We start from the raw sequence: 14,398 nt of genomic DNA, 5'->3' as shown, positions 1-14,398 counted from the left end.
TACTTTGAGCTAAAGCTTCACATACACACTCTGGGGACATCAAAGACTTATATCTTGTGAAAAGGGCATTGTACCACCCCTTTAAACATAAATAGAAGATATGAAATGGGTATGTAATTTGACAATTCATTTGGATTTAGTTGAGGAGGCTTAATAACTGCCAGGTTGAAGGGTCTTGGGACATGACCTAGAGATAAAAACGTATTAATAATATTGAGAAGAGGCTCTTTTGCTGTAGGTAACAACTCTTTTAGTAATTTAGTCGGTATTTGATCTAATAAACATGTTGTTGGTTTAGATGCAATGATAAGTTTATTTAGCTCTTCCTGTCCGATAGTTGAAAAGCACTGTAATTGTTCTTAAGGGGCAATAATGAGGCTGAATCATAAAATGCTGCCAAAGATTAAACAGTTGTTTTTCTGATGCTTTCGATTTTCTCATTGAAGAAATTCACAAAGTCATTATTACCAAAGTCCCTTTAAGACAAGTCATTTCACTCAGTGGCCATCTTTGAAATGCCTCTCGGGCATGCAAGTGCAGCTCCTATCTCTTTGAATGGGGAAACATCAAATTCTCCAAAACTGTTCCACAAGCTTACGAATAAATTTCATATTTGAAATCAATTTTGTTTATACACGCTCGAATCATGACAGAAAACAAAATTTTTAAGGCTGGATTAAGCAAATGTGCATGCACAGTGGAAGCTTGTGTCTGACTGTTTCTATTGAAACCGGAGCTTCTAACGGCAGCTGCAGTGACACGATGACTTTACCAATCGGCGATTGGCTCTTATTTAGAAGGCGGGACTTATTCCACCATATTGAGCGTAGCACTTTTCCCCATTCAAAACAATACGAGTGGCTAATCTTGTGTTATTCTATAGTCTTTGTTATTACTAAACTAAACTGTGTTGGAATATTCTGTTCAGGTGACGTTAACGTATGTAGTTAGCTCCTAATTTCTCCCGCGCACATAGTTTATTGCAGTATTCTCATGAACTCTGAATATGAAAACCCTAGAGCATTTCCAGACTAAGCCACTCTGCTTTTGATGCAAGCTGAGAGAAGTCAGAGATGAGCTCTGGTTGAGTTTGTGATATTTGGATAAAGTCATGGCTCTTTTGGATTAGGACTCGCACTATTCAGTTGTCATACTTTAATCACTGGCTTATTATTCTACACAGTCACCTCAGACTGAGCTCAGGATTAAAGGCCTGAAAGGTCGGTGTCATTGGACGCGGTGATGCATCCAATAAAGCCTTTGATCTTCGTTTGACGTGTCTCTGGGTGTCCATGTGCTTTGTGCATGTGCCACTCAGGCTTTTTTATATTTGAAAAGAAGAGTTCATTTCTATTAAGGTAACCTTTTAGTGCCACAGGGTGCACTGGTTTCCTTTTAACATGCCCACGTTCCTTTGTTCCATGCAAACATGAGAATCTTGATAGTAAGTTGTCCTTCGGCGATATGGGCAGGGAACCACAGTTGAATTGTGTTATTTAAGAAACCTGATTTAACTACAGCGTCAGTGCACACGCTTCACCTGATCACCTGTCAGCTTAACTATGACATCAGCACTGACTAGACATTTTAACCATCTTGTTTTTTTCTTGTTTTGCAGAGTGAATTGCTCGAGGGAAGGACAGCTGTTCGACTTCTTAGATAAGAGTAAAACAACAGCATTTGTGCACACCTGAGGAAAGGGTCTTCAGAGACGGCGTGAGTGACTTCCTGCTCCCTTCTAAGGGGGTGGGCGGTGGTCTTGTGGTACTGACCCCTCCTGGTCAGACTGAAGATGATGACCCATAGTGCATGGCTGCTGTTCCTGCTTTTGCTGTGTATTGTGTCCACTCTATGGGGTTACCCCTTCAGACCCCCGCTAGACCTGGATGTGACCCCCAGAACTACGGTCTTCTCCAACGGTATGATACAAATGGTGTTTTCTATTTTTTTTTAAATGCTTAGCGAGAAACTGTGCGTTGCATTTATATTCTGAGTTTGAATATGCATTGAATTTGGTCTTCTAATATCACTGTCTTACTACATTAGTACTTTTATATTAGTAAAATGACTGGCAGGCAATGGAGGAAAGCCTTGTTTTAGCCCTCCAGGTGGGTGTTCCTATACATCTGTCATGTTATGTGAAAACTATTAGTTAAATATGACAATCATTCATTACCATGGTAAAAAGCAAAGTGTAATCATTTATGTGTCCATTAGAATCACTGTAACATGGTACTACTGTGGCACCGCAGTACTTTTCAGCACAGTTAATTTTCAAGTAAATAAAAATGGGTGCTTAGGCAGATGCAGTGAATCAGCTGTGTGGTTACATGAGGGGGAGTGGGTTCAGGGACTGTTTACAACTATGCACTTAATCATTCAGATGTAAGCAAGAGCTCTATCACAGCCGTTTAGATGACTCGCTGCTTGCCAGCTTGAATTTTGTATCTCTCTTCGCTGTTGAACATTAAAACCGCTTTCTCTCACATCTGTGAAGCAGAAATGCAGGAGAGAAGGCACAATAAGTCAACCTAAGGCTTCCTTTATCGCCTGCGTTTAGTTACACAATCGCAGAGATGTCAGAGGACTGAGAGACTTGAGGCCTGTGTTGAGTGTAAAAACATTGAGAGAGCAGCAGGTTCACTCTCCAAGACTCGTCCTACCTTTTCCTGCCAGTTCAGTGACCTAGAGGAGGAGCGTTGCAGCAGATTTTCAGTGCAGAAGACGATTACAAATAGTGTTGGAGGATTATATTTGCATTAAGTTGCAAACTACGTTAAACATGTGGAAAGCAACATATTATTTACTATTTATAACCATTTCTCACCTTCAGATGATTGAAACTCTCTTCCAGGACAATAATGCTGTGCTTTGTTGAAGTTGAGTTATGTGTTGTGAACAAGTTAGTTGCTTAAAAAATCTCTTCAGTTCAAAACATATCATGTTACACATTTATTACTTCCAATCTAATCAATTATGCATTCATAATCAGTTGCTCATTGATGCTACACTGTTATTTTAGTATCATTGAGATACTATAGTTTTTATTAATATTTTGAATTAGTTTTTATTTTTCCTATTTTAATTTTAAAGTTTTAGTAATTTTGTTGTGTGTTTCAGACAGTATTGTTTCTTTGTATTTTATTTTTTAAAAAGCTCTATTTAGTTTATAATTTTTTTTTATCAGTTTTACTTATTCTTTCTTTTAATACATCGACTAAATGAAAATGAGCAATGTTGCTTTGAAAACCTGCTTGAAATAAAATGTGTTTTTATTTATTTTTTAAATAGTTTTAGTTAACTATAATTTAACCTTGATTTGTACTTTTGTGCCATTATGGTGTGTAGCCCTGCCCACAGTGAAATTTAATGGGTCCAAAATCTTACTCCATATAACTGTATAAAAACAGCAGTTGCAGTTGTCTTGCGTCAAGCAGTGTGCAACTTCAGTGTTTACACATTTATTATATTTTTATTGAAATACATTTTTAGGGTACCTATAAACGACTTTGCGTGGTGCACAAGCTGAGAAGCAGCTGAGAGGGAAGTGCACTAAGAAAAAAGCAGGTTGGTGTGGCTGGAGCCTTGCAGGACCATAATCCATCCCTGTATACATCAGTCTGACAGATCTTTTCATCAAAGTACTTAGCAGCTTCTACTGCATTTACAGAAACCAATGGGCTCATCTCTCCTCATCATTTCATCAAGCCTCCCTGTGCAGGCATGAGCTCAGATTATCACTGTGAGTGGAAAATGAGATATCAATTAATCTGAGTTCATATCAAACCCCTGCTCAGCAACAGGCAAGAGATGAAAGTGTGTAAGAAGGAATACATTAAAACTTTAGTGTTCTTGGATCACTTGGTTCCCTAAAGCCAGGGACACACTTAACGACTGAATTTGATACTTACGACTGATCATGCCCAGACACGCTGAGTCAGAGACAGTTGCGTTAAGTCGGTGTTCACAGCCGGTTTTTAAAATCTGCTCCAGTCGTTGGAAAAAGTCTGTAAGTGTGTTCAGTTCAGTCTTAGAATGTTTCAGCTGGTCATTAAGTGTGTCCCCGGCATAAGTGAGATAAGACATGACCAAAGGAAAACAAATACCTTTTAAAACTCTAGAATGCATAAAGAATGCATTGACCCGGAAGGCTATGTTTAAAAAAATATTTTATCTATAAAATAATTTATTTCAGAATTCGTGTATTCCTAAAAAAAATTGTTTCTGACACATGAAAAAATGTCATTTTCATATTTTTTGGTCATAGGATGGAAAGAAATTCAATTTGTGTATCATTACCCCAAGACTGTGTGAATTAGGTCAAAATTACCTCTATTCATTCATTTCTTAGTCTTTTTTTAATGCGTTTTTGTCAAAAATAGTGTGTCTGTTGTGAGATATATATTGGCTAAAATATTTTTTCCAATCAAAATCTCTATATTTTTTTCATCAAATATTTGTATATAATGACCATTAAAGTGTATAATTGGTATATAAAAGTTTCATACTGTACATAGCCGTGTGTCTCAATCATAACAATCTGTGCTCTCTTTCTTCTAACATGTAATAATTTATAGTTTTTGTTTAGGAAGTACATTAATGGACATTTTTAATAAAGTTTATCCTGGGAAAATATAAGAATTTTTATCAAATAACAAATTGAAAGATTTGCTATGACTGTTTATTGTTGGTGTTGTTGTTGTATTTATTTATTGTTTTGTTTTTGTTTGTAAAGATAATATTGTTAAATTATTGTATACTATTCATTTTCAAGTATTATTATTTTTATGATTATTTTACATTTTATTACTTTTGAGTTTACAATGAAATATGCTGTTTATGGTAATATGGTATAAATAAATATGTCATACCAATTTTTTTTTTTTTGTAAGCACTATGTACAGCTAGTCTGTCATTATTGCAAATTAAACCCTTCATGTTGATGCAAGATCATTAAATTTAACATACAAACATTTAATTTGGGCTGTATGTCTCAGGAACCCCAAAGCAGAAACAGAGTCAGTATCCTGCACCTCTAAAAACCATTGATTACTTCTCTGAGGCTGCTTAATCATTAATGAGTTCAGAGAGCTCTGTACTTTAGTTTATACCTAGTAACCCTCAGAGACACGAGAGAGAGATAGTGACAGGCTACCTGAGGGAGGACAGTGTAAATTATATTTACACTGTATGTATTGTAGCCTACTCCTCAAAGACACACTGAGCACACTCATTATGCTTCTGTCAAATATCAAAGCTCACACTGCTGTGAAACTGCATGATGTGACTGGTTGAAACATGACGGTGAACGCCGTGTTCCTCGCTGGTTCTCGGGAGACCTTCATTTGTTTATTTAGCAAATACACACGTCTCTCTCTCACAACACATGCACAAGGCCTCTGGGACGACAGTCTGAATCATGTTGTGGATGTCATATTGATTTGTTAATTAGTTAACCTTTACAGTTCAGGAGACAGGGGGAGGTGTGTGTGTGTGTGTGTGTGTGTGTGCAGAGCGCAGACTGGATGGGAGTGTCTTAAGTAAATGTACTACTGTAATGTCAGTTGTTAAGGTCTGATGTTATTCATTGCATATTCACCACATGGCTAGCTGCATGTTGACATCCCCTTCTAACTGACAGGTTCGGTTAGGCCCTTAATTCCAGTGAAGACAGATTTTAATGTTACAGCTTACAGTGATATTCTAGAGAATTTCTGAGCTTCCAACTTTGTGGCCAGAGTTTGGTGAGGGCCTGTTTCTCTTTTCATTATAACAAGATCTACTGGAAAAGAAGAGTGATTTTAGAGTGGACCAACCCTCTATTAATACTGATGGTTGATCAGAACATTCAGAAGAACAGCATTAATGAATACTTGCTGAATAAAAGTATTCATTTCTTTTTTCTTTTCTTTTTTTATCTTACTGACCACAAACTTTTGAACACTAGTGTATATCGTGAGTTTCTTGTTAGCAATGTTGTGTACTGCAGTGGTTGACAAATAAAATATGCTACAGTCAGATGGCGTTTCTTATAGTGGGTGAGTCATTTTGGTCGGCTGCTGCCTCACCTTACCGGTCACAATGGTTGGATTATACTTCATCCAGAGAACAAGAAATGCTAGTATTGTTCTCTGTTGCTTCATTGTTACACCACAGTGGATCTTATACCAGACTGAAATACATCTGGTAAAAGCAGGAGAGTGTATCAGTTGTCATAGTTCTGAGATATTGTTTTTAGAGTCATAACTATATGTTTGAATAGCAATTAAATGCCTGTTTATTCCCGGAATATTTAGATTAAAATATTTGCTATGGTGGTTGCATTGAACAATAATGTCAGAGGGTTATACCATGGTATTGAATGGTTTCATATACCTGTGTATATAAATGCAAGGGAGTTGTGACGTCATCCGTTGCACCACATCAAACAGACTCTTTTATGTTTTTAGAGTTGTTAGTCTGTTTTATGTATTTAGTTTATTCATTTGGTCTATTTATTTAGAATTTCTTATAAGTGTATAATTTTATGAAAATAGGGGGGGCTACTTCTACGACTACTATCTACTGTGTAAACATTGTTATAGCTAGCATTTTCTATTAGCGAACAACAGCATTCGTTTACACTTTATTTTAAGGTGTCATTGTTATAGTGTAATATATATTTATATATTATAAAAAATAGATATTTAAGTACTGAGTAATTGTAATTAACACGTACTTTAGGGTTAGGATAGGATTAGGGTTTGGTTGAGGGTAAGTTGCGTGTAATTATGCATAATTTACTGTTATTACTTGTAAGTACATGTAACATACTGTATGTAACAAGTACTTATAAAGTCTTACGCAGCATTCTTTGTCATTCAGTTACACAATTTAGTGATAAATTGAAGATTTTTGAACAGTTGTTGAACAATATGGACATTTTATGGGTTTACGACCCAAAACATTACCATTGTATTTCTATATAAAAGAATAGTATTAGCATGGTATCATGTCCAAAAAGATATGGTAAAAAACTCATTTATAAGCAGTGTTAGCTAAGTTACTCTAAAAAGGTAATTAATTACTAGCTACTTATTACATCTTCAACAGTGTAGATTGCTGTACTAAAAGTATTGCATTAATAATTACTTTCTAAATCCCATATCAACCTCCACCAGTTGAACAATGCTTGAAACCGCTCTTTTAATTCTTTCAAATAAGTAATATAAAATTGCATAAATTATTATTGGACTGTATTTAAAGGGAGAAGGTTACATTAAAAATGTTACATTTTGATGTTAAATCCACTAATGTTTTAAACAGAATTGTTCTATGCAGTATGTATTTCAATTACATCAGCCTGTAACTGTAATTAAATTAGAGAAAGGTTAAGATCAATCCCTTACTTTACTTTTTCAAGGGAAACACTGTTTATAAGTTGAGCTACACTGATAATCCCAAACTTTATGTTGATAGAACTTTATGGAGGTTGAAGCCAAAACTCATTTCCACTGAATAAACTCATTGTCTGTCTGTTTAATTTGCCAATGTTTCAATGATCTACATCAGTTCCTTGTAAGATCTCATGACCATGTTGAACAGACAACCATTTGTACAGCTTTAAAGTCTTGAGACGCTCTATTCAAGCATTTAGGAAAACAAGTAATTCCGGTTTGGGGAAATAATAGCGTTCTTCCACTCTGCACTACCATGTGCCTGAAAATGACAAGCACTTGTGTGGTTTGTGTCTGCGTAATAGCAGGCCTGTAGACTGCTGTCAGTCAGGTTGCTGGTCTGGTTAGGAAAGGCATTGCTTTATGCTGGGCCGGTGCCATTTTTACACATCTCTTGACATTTGTTTGAAGTTCAAAGCTGCTCTGCTCACCCCAGCGCGGGAATATTGTGGAGGTCTCTGTGCTGTGCTCACGTAAACCTTGGTTGTGTTTGAATAACCTTGGCTTGTAATTCGTTTACCATTTTGAACTTCTGTTTGTGTTGAATCTGGTGCCTAGTGGCAAAGTACAACCTAAATGTGATGTGTCTGTCAGTATGACAACGTTCAATATGTGTAATGCGTTTTGTGACCAGACATATTTTACATTGCTACACTAATAATTTGTGAAACTCTCAGCTCAGTTGGGCTCCGTGGGTTTGAGGTTGCCATTAGCACTTCTCCAGGCTAACACTGCCCACTGAAGAGTGGCAATATAATATCCTGGAGGACTGTGGAAAACACATTTTGTAATCTGATAGTGAATGTCTGAGTGAATCAACAGTGGTGGACAGTAACGAAGTAAATGTAATTCGTTACTGTACTTAAGTAGCTTTTTTGCGTATCTGTACTTTACTGAAGTATTTAAATTTGGGAAGACTTTTACTTTAACTCCACTACATTTCAAAGTCAAATATCTTACTTTTTACTCTACTACATTTTCAAAATCAGTCGTTCCTTTTTATTTATGAGTGGATAAAAACTTAACTGGTCAAACGAGCCACCTATCACAGTAGCCTACAACGTGCGCGCTTTGTTTTGAACTTGCCTTGGCGGTATCTACTAAGCGCGAACCAGAGCCGTTAAATATGAGAGTTGCGACCATAGACAGTATATAAGAGGTTGCGACACACGCGGCTTGTTCGACTTGAACCGGCGCTGCACAGACCGATCAGTTTATGACATCAAAGTATGAAATTGATTGAAGCGAGAGCGATTGAAAAGCATACAGAGCCGTCTACTCTCTAATCGCTCTTGCGGTATTTTAATGTCATTCACCGATTGGTCTGTGCAGTGCCGTTTCAAGTCGAACAAGCCTACTGTGATCTCGCCGCCGCGCGGTCACGTGATTCGTGTAGCTCTCAATAGTTCCAAACAATTTGTGTTGCCAATGATTTTAAGCGGGGCAGAGAGCAGCAGCTATAATAGCCTTTTTTTTTTTTCTGAGGAGTAGCAGAAACACTGCATTAATACGTTTTGGTGTTTAATTTTGTAGGGAAATTGGCTGCTCCCATAATGTAGTGTGTATATATTCAATGGCATTGTGCAGGTTTATGTGAATGTATCATAACATTAGGATGTTTATAATTATGACCATAGACGCTCGTGAAAAATATGTACAGTAAATACTGTAAATGTATTATACCTTATGGGAACAGTCCCCTTCCGTCAAAAATTAAACACACAAAAAATGTATTCAATTCATATATATATATATGACTAATTAATGTCATTTTATTAATAGATTGATGTGCCAAGAGTGACATTCGAGTCTTCACGTAGACTGAGTTAAGCAAGAGTCTTGTGACAAAAATTATAATAGGACATTATAGCCATAAAAAAAATCATAGTACTTTGATACTTAAGTACATTTGAAGGCAAATACTTTTGTACTTTTACTCAAGTGAATGTTTAAAGGCAGCACTTCTACTTTTACTTGAGTAATATTTTACCTTGAGTATCTTTACTTTAACTCAAGTACATGGTATGTGTACTTCGTCCACCACTGTGAATCAATCTGTTCTATTAACATTGTTGGCTCTGTTATGGGGGTTGGAGGTGAAGATATTAAAAGGAGAGATGACAGCAATTGGAAAAGACAACAGAGTGGATCATTCTTCTATTTAACTTTGAGCCAGCGGATTAGACTCATAGCTTTTCTTAAGGTTCAAGAAATTGGTTTGATAAATTAAATCTTCCGGTCTAATGACCTCTTGCCCACTAATTATTATTTTATAATTCTATGACTGTTCGGTAGAAGCAGAGTTTTGAAGCAAGGCCATAAGCACCATTGAAGGGAACAGTATTCAGAGTAATGGTTATGTTTTTTCATTTGTTGATTTTTAAATTGTCATTCACCCCAAGAGGTCAAATTTCATCTGGTTAACATTGTCAAAATCCCTGTAAGGTACGTAATTTGATGGCTATATTCATAATGCTATTTATGAATCAAAGTACAGCCCTTGAATAAGGAAAACCTGAAATCTATAGATTGTGAAATTAATCTGAGGGAGCATTGAGCCAAGGTGGAGCTGTTGGGTCGGTGGACTGAGGTGGAGTCCGGGGATCCTCACGAGGCGAGGCTGGGGACTGGAAGACACGAGACGGATCCGCCGCACTGCAGGGGACAAACTGTGGATGAGCCGAGGGACTGACAGGGACCAGGAAGGGCTGATGAATTGGCTGGATTTGGTAGAGGAGGTTTGAGAGGGAGGCTGGGTGGGCATGCAGGAAACTGGAGACACAGGAAACGCTGGGCTGGGCGGGACCAGCGGTAATGGGAGGTACAAGGGTATTACTTCCTCAAATAAATCCAAAAAAATTACCTCTAGGCTGGGTGGGGCTTCCATTCAAGTCCACAAGCTCCACTAGTACTCCCCCAGGGACAGGCATTGTTGCAGTCTCACTTACCTGGTCAGACGTGTGGATGAGCACAGGCTCCGGGCAGTGGAGTTCTGCTGTAGCTGACTGGCCTCTGGGTCTGGAGTGGGACTTGAGTCCTCCGCCGGGCCGATGGTGAATGCCGAAGCAATGTTCACCAGTACCCACTCCACACATGCGGCCAAGTTGTCACTGGGACCGCTCCCTGGAAGGCATACCCTGGACCACTCGAGAGGTAAAACACGCAGAGCAAGCGGTCCGGATAGTGCATTTGGCACGCCAACTCCAAAAAGTCCCTGGTATGTGGTTCCAGGGAGTGGTCTTTCTGCTCCAGGCATAAAAGCTGGACAGTGGGGAGGTCCGTGGTGAAGAGAGGTAGAAAAGAAAAGACACCGCAAAAATGATCATTGTTTTGGTCCTGTCTTCTGTTACGTGTGGCTGTATAAAGCGCATGAAGACAAAGGCAAGGCAAACTTAGGAAACAAAATAGTACAACCACATAAAACGCTGACAAGACTGGGCAAAGGAGTGAACAAAACAGGGACTAAACAAGGGAACTAATGAGATAATTAATGAACACCAGGTGAACTAAAATGAAGCTGACACAGACTTGGAAACTAGGTCACACAGGAAAGCAGGGATAACCAAAACACAATGAAACATAGCAAACATGTTACATTTGATAACAATATTTTTGTTTCTCAACCCATGCAATTTTTTTGGGCGATTTCAGATAATCCTGATGTGCATTCAAAAGTAAACAAACTGGCGAATGGCTCTCCTAACTGTAAAGGCCTGTTGTCACCCACAAAGAACGTTAACTATATATAAACAATAACTATATTAGCATCCACATAATGGATAATAACGTTCTGTTTATTATAAGCGCATTCTGCTGTACCACTTTAAATGCTCAAACGTGTCAAAATCAGGTGAAATCTGATTGGCTGTCAATGTTTTTATCATTCATCAGCTGAAAAAATATAGTTCTAAAAGTGATTCCTATAAAATCATTCCTCTGAGTTATTATCGATGTGGTGTGGACTCCCCTATTCTCACAGAATCAGAGTGATTATTAATATTATAGAATAGTTATCATCGTCCTTGGTGTGAAGATGTTTGTCAAGAATTGAGTTGCTGATGGTTTGAATGTATTTGATAAAGACGTTTTGGTCGTAAATAATATAATTTGTTTGTTTGATGTTAATACACTAAATCTCAGAGTAGGTTATCATTTCTACCACAATCAACCTACACAGTCAGACACAAAAATAGAAGAGTGAATGAATGGGACAGCTTAAGCATTAGAGAGAAGTTTAAGTGTATTGAGCATGCGTGTGTGAGCAGGAAGCATTGAGGAAATGCAGACTATTCTGCATGTTAGCGTAATACAGCAGTGCTATGTCAGCAGGGAGTCACAGGGCACCTTAATTAGCCTCTCTTTTTCTGTGCATCTCTACTTCCGTCTGCCTCTCTTACGCTGTGCCTGTGGCCGGCTCCCATCTTTCTCTCCATAGCTGTATTTTTCAGCTCTGCTGTCATTGTAATGCTCTGGGTTGTCAGCCAAATCTGGCTGTGCTGCATAACCTGTCCTGTCCCTGCATGCAGTTCTGCTGCCTACACACGAATGAGATGTGTGTCCTGTGTGTGTTGATGCTCTACAGCGCGTGGTGTTATTTTTGCAGTGCACATACCGAACACCATGTGTCGTGAAAACATCATCACAGTAGTGCGATACACAACAAGCAGTTGTGCAAACAAGGAACCAGGAATGTGCGTGTGTGTGTGTGTGTGTGTATTACCTCACCTTTATGTTAAAAGGGCGTTCTACCTCCTACACTTATGGAATGAGTGATTGTCCTTTACTAATATTGGTGTCTTAACTGGTGTTATACATGTTCATTTGTGAATAATGGGGACACACACAATATCCACAGCATGCATCCCTCAAGATTAATTAAAGATTTGGAAAAGCAAAGCTGAAGTTGAATGCCAATAAGTCAAACATGGTCTCACTGACACAGGAAACAGCTCGTCTTCTCAACACCAAGCACCCACAGATCTTACTGAAGTGTTTACAGATCCCTTTTATGGATAAAATATTTCTTTAACTGGTATGTCCTGTGTGTTTCAGGGCTGTTGGGCTGCAGGCGCTTCAGAGGCTTGACGCTGAATTACAGTTTATTGCTGCTGGAGGAGGAGACAGGCATGTTGTACGTGGGAGCTAGAGGGGCTTTATATGCCCTGCAGGCTAGTGACATCTCCAGCAGCTCTCCGCAGACCGTATGTACCCACAAACACATCAGCACTTCATTACAGAGCTTGCCAGCCAAAAACTGTATTGATATTCCTGAAATATCCTATTTTTATTCCTCTTCTCCTCTGAAATATTCTGTAATTAATTCATCAAAAACTGCTTAAGATGCAGACTGCATTCAAACATTATGTGAATAATTTCAGTGTTGCCATCTATTTTTGGATTATGCAAACTTTATACTTTTTGAGAAATGTAGAAATTTGAAAATCTCCTGGGAATGTACATTGCTAGTGGCCTTTCAAACTAGCCTGGCAAGCCAGACCTCACCTACATCAAGATGTTAGGTCTGGCAACTCACCATAGACCCGGCTCAATCCGAGGGGCGGGATAAACGGCTGTCTTTCAAATTCCCTCTGCACGCAATAGGACAGCGCTTCAACCAACCAGAGCGTTTTCCCAACAGCGGAGCTAGTTGATAGATTCAACTTTTGCCATATCTGGCTGGCAAAACTACGAACACATCTTCCTTTTTTTAAGAGTGACTTAAGTGCCGTTCTTTGCTCTTTTCTCAAAGAAAAACCTAACTCCAAGTCCTCCAGAGTCGCGGACAAAGCCAATTCGAAAGATGTTCGCCAGCAGCAGCCGTCATTCTTTGTTTTCAAGTGGCAGGGGGAACCGTCGCAACTCTGTCGTCATAATGTTAAGCCCGCCCCGCCTACTCTATACACGACGTGATTGGCCTGACCCAATTTAGGTTTTTGCAGCTCGAAAGTCAATGGAGAGTTGCTAGACTGCCCTGGCTGCAAAATACATTTTGCTGCTGCTAGGGTGCGTCTAGATTTCTAGGCTACTTTCAAACATGATATGGAACAAAATGCACTTCTTGAGCTGTATTTTAAAAGTATGTTAAGTTGATGCTTTGTCAAAGACAACCTTCTAGAGCAGTGGTTCTCAACCAGGGGGCCTCAAGATGACTTAAATGATTTAAACAAATTCAAGACAAAACAACCATTAAAATAAGCTAAAACAACTAAAAATCAAGATGCTTCTTATTTTAATTCAACCCCTCCAAAAAAAAAGAAAAAGAAGAAAAGCTGGATATGTCTTGACCTTCTAGACATGGAAATGAAATTTATGAATGAAATAAATTATTAAAATCAAACTCCATAGACCTTTTGGGTGCAGAGGGGAAAATGCAGAACATTGAGTTTATATCTCACAATTCTGATTTTTTTAATTATATCTTACAGTTCTGAGAAGAAAAATAAGAATTGCAAGATATAAACTCAATATTCTGCTTTTCCCCTCAGAATTGCGAGTTTATATCCCACAATTCTAAGTATTTCCTTCTCAGAATTTATATATAAACTCGCAACTGCAAGAAAAAAGTCAGAATTATGAAATACAATTTTTATAGGTTTAAATATGTCATGCTGTAACTATAGGGCTAATACATTATGTACTGCATATGTGAATATAATGTAGATTAAGAGAAGTGAAGTATGGTATTCCATACTCGGAATTTGTCCTCTGCATTTAACCCACCCAAGTTAGTGCACATACATTAGGATACACTTCACTACTCAAGGGCACCTCAAGTCATTTCCTGCCAGTACTGAGAATCCAACCCGCGAGTCAGCGACCTTCGGGTTACAAGTCCGACGCTCTAACCAATAGGCCCAAACTGCAGAAACTATTCTGTACTGTGTTTAAAAAAAAAAAAGAATTATAAAAAAATCCTTAATCAGCTCCTTGACATCACGGCCACTATGACATCACTGTGATAT

General features: G+C 38.2%; 2 protein-coding genes across 2 annotated transcripts in view; one reads left to right on the top strand and one right to left on the bottom strand.

Moving 5' to 3' along the window:
* The window catches only part of LOC309486368 (uncharacterized protein), a 43,324-nt gene extending 33,853 nt beyond the window's left edge, over positions 1 to 9,471 (bottom strand). The window contains exon 1 of the mRNA XM_082153651.1: positions 8,267 to 9,471. The gene's annotated coding sequence lies outside the window, so the exon portion shown is untranslated. The remainder of the gene's footprint in view (positions 1 to 8,266) is intronic.
* The window catches only part of sema4ga (sema domain, immunoglobulin domain (Ig), transmembrane domain (TM) and short cytoplasmic domain, (semaphorin) 4Ga), a 35,698-nt gene that overhangs the window by 5,098 nt on the left and 16,202 nt on the right, over positions 1 to 14,398 (top strand). Inside the window, exons 2-3 of the mRNA XM_082153625.1 lie at positions 1,619 to 1,919; positions 12,489 to 12,637. Coding sequence (XP_082009751.1) covers positions 1,793 to 1,919; positions 12,489 to 12,637 — 276 coding nt within the window. The 5' untranslated portion in view covers positions 1,619 to 1,792. The remainder of the gene's footprint in view (positions 1 to 1,618; positions 1,920 to 12,488; positions 12,638 to 14,398) is intronic.

The sequence above is a fragment of the Leuciscus leuciscus genome (assembly GCF_965113295.1).
Source record: "Leuciscus leuciscus genome assembly, chromosome: 22".
NCBI lineage: Eukaryota > Metazoa > Chordata > Actinopteri > Cypriniformes > Leuciscidae > Leuciscus > Leuciscus leuciscus.
The sequence above is the reverse complement of the archived record's forward strand: the minus strand, read 5'-3'. Positions and strand labels throughout refer to the sequence as shown.